The sequence below is a fragment of the Apteryx rowi genome, unplaced genomic scaffold (assembly GCF_003343035.1).
Source record: "Apteryx rowi isolate R43461 unplaced genomic scaffold, aptRow1 scaffold_1241, whole genome shotgun sequence".
Taxonomy (NCBI): Eukaryota; Metazoa; Chordata; class Aves; order Apterygiformes; family Apterygidae; genus Apteryx; species Apteryx rowi.
Window position 1 is genome coordinate 16,432 of NW_020447466.1, and position 4,178 is coordinate 20,609.

The 4,178-nt window shown below is 63.7% G+C and overlaps 1 protein-coding gene across 1 annotated transcript in view; it reads right to left on the bottom strand.

Annotated features, from left to right (window-relative positions):
* Window positions 1-567: 567 nt before the first annotated feature.
* DTX4 (deltex E3 ubiquitin ligase 4) overlaps window positions 568-4,178 on the bottom strand; it is a 5,789-nt gene continuing 2,178 nt past the window's right edge. Inside the window, exons 3-9 of the mRNA XM_026055610.1 lie at window positions 3,673-3,763; window positions 3,369-3,530; window positions 3,207-3,268; window positions 2,906-3,058; window positions 2,159-2,320; window positions 1,693-1,782; window positions 568-987 (exon numbers count right to left, since the gene is read on the bottom strand). Coding sequence (XP_025911395.1) covers window positions 754-987; window positions 1,693-1,782; window positions 2,159-2,320; window positions 2,906-3,058; window positions 3,207-3,268; window positions 3,369-3,530; window positions 3,673-3,763 — 954 coding nt within the window. The 3' untranslated portion in view covers window positions 568-753. The remainder of the gene's footprint in view (window positions 988-1,692; window positions 1,783-2,158; window positions 2,321-2,905; window positions 3,059-3,206; window positions 3,269-3,368; window positions 3,531-3,672; window positions 3,764-4,178) is intronic.

Below are 4,178 nucleotides of genomic sequence, written 5' to 3' on the forward strand. Positions count from 1 at the left end.
ACAGGACAAATGAACGAACGAACAAATGACTGCAGGACGAGTCCGGGCTGGAGTGAGGGGGACGCSTCCCCAGCTGCTCCCTGGGACCCACGGTCCCCCCCAAAGATTTGGGGAGGGGGGCTGGGGCCAGGCTGGGCATGTCCTGAYAGATGAGGAGGGACAGGACAGGGCTGGCCCAGTCCCGGCGCCTCTGCAGCTCCTGGCGTGACGGCAGCAGGGACGTGACGACACATGACAGGCGACCGGCCCAGACGAGACGCCGAGGCCGGTTCAAATCCTCGTGGCTCCCGGGGTGGCCGATGCAGTGGCCCGGACGACGGCCCGGCTCCGCGGGGCAGGACGGCTCCCTCGCCGCCGCCGCGGAGGCCGTTTCCAGACTTCGGCCTTTCACTTCCCCTCCCGGAGCTCGCGGCCACCAGCACGACYGACCTAACCTCCAGGGAAGGGAAGGGGTTGTCCGAAACGACTTTCTCCCACGTCCCCACCAGCAGGCCCCGGCCTGGGGATGCTCTCACTGACCGAGCACCAGGGACTGGACCAGAGACCAGAGGGTCTCCAGCTCCTCCGTGCAAAGCCCCAGCCAGGTTTCTCCACCAACTTTATCCTCAGAGCAGGATACGGTGGGACGGAAGAGGCAGCGGCGGTGGCGGAGAGCCAGGGCACGGGGAGGCGGCAGCATGTACCAAGGGCCGAAGGGCGGCAGAAGGTCGGCCACCCGCGGGGCGCCCCTTCCCTCGCCTCCCCGCCACAGTCTCAGTCCTTCTCCTGGGCTAAGCTCTCCTCAGTGATGCCCTGGGCCGCGAGCTCAGCCAGCACGTTGTCCAGGTAGTTGCCGTCGGGGTAGCCGTGGCCGGTGAGGTTGGAGCCGAACTCCGTCTTGTGGTGGATCTCGTTCCAGATCACGGTGTCCGACTCGCCTGTGGTGCTGGAGGTCCCGATGGCAAAGATCAAGCGCCGGTCCCAGGCTACCAACAGCAACTTCAGTACCTGAACGGACGGGAGACGGGGCAGGCCGCGAGGTCAACGCGTGCTGAAAGCACGGGGGAGGCCAGACCCAGGGAGCACCTCGTTTAATTAGGGCACGCGTGATCGCCCATGCCTACCTAGGCGATGCGTGTGACCCGCCGCCYCCTTCTCCCCAAAGCCAAACTGTCCCAGGGAAGCTTTTGCACCCCGGTATCTCCAGAGCAACGCTCCTCTTTTAGGAGCCGATTTGCGCAAAGGCAGGTTTTATTTTAGTCTTGAACCCCACACATCAGCCCAGGCTGCGTATGAACCACCTGCAGCTCCAACTCCAACATCCCAGGGCGGGTGGAGGAGGCAGGGGAAGGACAAGGAGGAAGCACTGGGCAGGGGATGGAGACAGGGCAGGAAGAAAAGAAGCGGGACGGTCTCTTGGCTACCGGCATGGGGTCCTACAGAGGATGGTTCACCCAAACCAAAAAGATGGGAGTGGGCTGCAGAGCTCCCCCCGGCACACGATAACATCTCAGGCCTCCCGCATGTCCTGTGGGACATACCGGATGGGTGAGAGGCAAAAACCTCCATCCGTGCTCGCCTGCGCAAGTCCAATTCGCTTTTCCCCTCTCTCCAAATTAGCTGCTCTCTCCACTGAGCTCCCGTCCTCTCCCCTTCATCACACCCTCCAACGTGCCTCAGWCAGCCCGAGCCACCCACGGGAGCCCCTCTCACCTTCCTGCCCTTCTCGCTGTCCGGCAGGTAACAGTGGCGTGGGAAGCCGCGGGCGGTGAAGCTTTTCCCGGGATTCGGATGCTCCGGTCCCTGGAGCGTGCAAAGCGGGAGAGAAATTAAAAGCTTTGCAGTTCAGAAAACGCTTTGGGTGCAAGATAAGGTGCCCCTTCACCCTGGTGCAGCTACGCTCCAGGACGGTGGCCCTAAATGCCACCGTCCTCACTGCCACCCAGCAGATGGGTCCGACGCCGCCACGCAGATTCACCCCAGTCCTCCCACAGCATCCCTGTGGACACACAGCTCCCAAAACACCGTTGAACCCAGATCCCCAAGCTCAGGCTCGAGTTGTATCGCCCCTGGACAGAGCCCCCCGGGGCRACGCAGCAAGGACGAGGGCCGCCAGCCCCCCCCGCGGGGGAGCGCTCGCCACCCATCCACCCGCTCGGGGCACGGGGCCGGGGCGCACCTGCACCCCCGGCGGGATGTTGTAGATGATGCGGATGGTTTTGCAGTCAGAGTGGCCGGGCAGCGCGTGAGGGATAATGTGATACTCCATCTTCCCGGGGGGCTGAGTCCCGGTCTTCACCCCGTAGATGGTTTTGCAAGTCGGACACTGCAGGCTCCCGTCCTGAGAGCGGGGAAAAAAAAAAAAGAGGGAAACGCGAAATCAGTATTCCCCAGCATCACCTCCAGCACTGAGCCAGACTGCCAGCTCGGGGCACTTTGTCCCTAAACGGTGTCGAACGCCATTCCCGTCATAAAAACACATTCATTTCAAAACCGTGCAGGAAGCAGGGGGGAGGGCTGGGAGGATTTGCTGCTGTGAAGCGGCTTTAACCAAACAAGCCGAGGTCTGAATTTCTCTTCGTCATCCGTTTGATGGTCCTTACTTTCCTTGCCTCTGTTTTTGGGGGTTTTGGGGTTTTATTTTTTTTGCAAATAGACAAAATCATTTTTTTCCGCAAATAAGAAAAATCCCCAAACGCCGCAAAAGCCGTTTCCCTGGGCGCGCCAAACAAAGCGCCCGTTCGCAGCGGGTCCAAAAAGCCCTCGGCAGCCGGAAAAGCGCTTGCCCGACCCGGGGCGCCGCGTACCTGCGCTCAAACGGCGCCGATCAAAGTTCGCCGCCGCTAACCTCGGGAGGGGCGGAAGCGAAGTCAAGGCCGTAAAGCTCTCTAAGCGCGCGCGCGGGCTCCGCGGCCCTGCCGCCCACCTTGTTGCCGTTGTTGTACATCGCGACCAGGCAGTGGAGGTGGAAGACGTGCCCGCACTTGGCCAGCTTCCCCACCAGGTCAGGCTTGATGGCCGGCTGGGGTCCCTTGTAGCCCGAGGGCGCGGAGAGGCGCTCCATGCAGATGGTGCAGTCCTGCAGGAGGAGAAGGGTCGGGGCGAGGGAAAAAAATRACAACAAAAAATAAAATTTAAAAAACAAACCAAACTCTCTGGTGCCCAGGCTCAGAGCAAGCGCAGGCAGCYGGGGACGGCGGCAGGGGGGCGATGCCCGCTGCTCTCACCTCGTCCGGCGGATGCCGCACCTTCTGCAGGTATTTTTTCAGGACCTCCTCCGGGGTTTTACCTGGAGGAGAGGAGCGAGGCAGGGTCAGCGCGCGGCGGCGAGGGGGGGGCTCCGCGGGCCGGCGCAGGGGAGGGGGGCGAGGCGGGGAGCCGGCGCTCACCCTTCTTGGCCTGCTTCTTGGTGGTCTTGCGGCAGGTGTGGCCGATGCCGGGGATGGCCTGGATGTCGCTTTTGCTGACGGGCGGCGGGTGCAGCACCAGCTTGGGGGGCCGCGTGAGGCACACGGGCAGCCCGGCGGCGCTCATCAGGATCCCCGTGATGCCTGCGGGGAGGGCAGACGGCGCCAGCGGAGCGCAGCTCAGCTCCCGCGGCCAAAGCCCCCAGCGCCCAAATCGGCGCCCCGCAGCGGAGGAACCCCACCACCACCACCACCCCCCCGGCACCCACCGCCGGCCCGTCCTCACCTGCCAGCGCCGGGTTGACGGGGCTGGAGCCGGTGAGGTTCTTCACGGGCACGGTGGGGACCCTGGGGGAGAGCAACGGGCGGCGTAAGGGCTCTTCCCGGAGGAAACCCCAAGCAAGGAAAAAAAAACCACCGTGCAATCGAGGGCAGCCACGGGGCAAGACGCGGAGGCGGAAAAGCCGGCGAGGGGGCATCCCCGGACCCCCCCMCACACACACACCCCAGCCAGGCCGCTGCTGCTCCCGGCCCGGGGTTACGCCGGGGGCCGGTGAGGCGCGGAGGGGGCCCGGCCGCAGCCGGGGGCGGAGGGCAGCCCRGGCCGGGCGGCTGCACAATAGTTGCCTGAGCGACAGACCGGGAAACGGAGAATTCCCTAATCTAGCGACGTGCCCCCCCACCACCTCCCCAAAGCCTTTTCTTCGGCTCTTTAGAAACCCCGYCTGCGTCTCCAAACTATTCACGGCCTCTTTTTGTCGCCGCTTGCTTTTTTCTTTTTTTTTTTTTTTT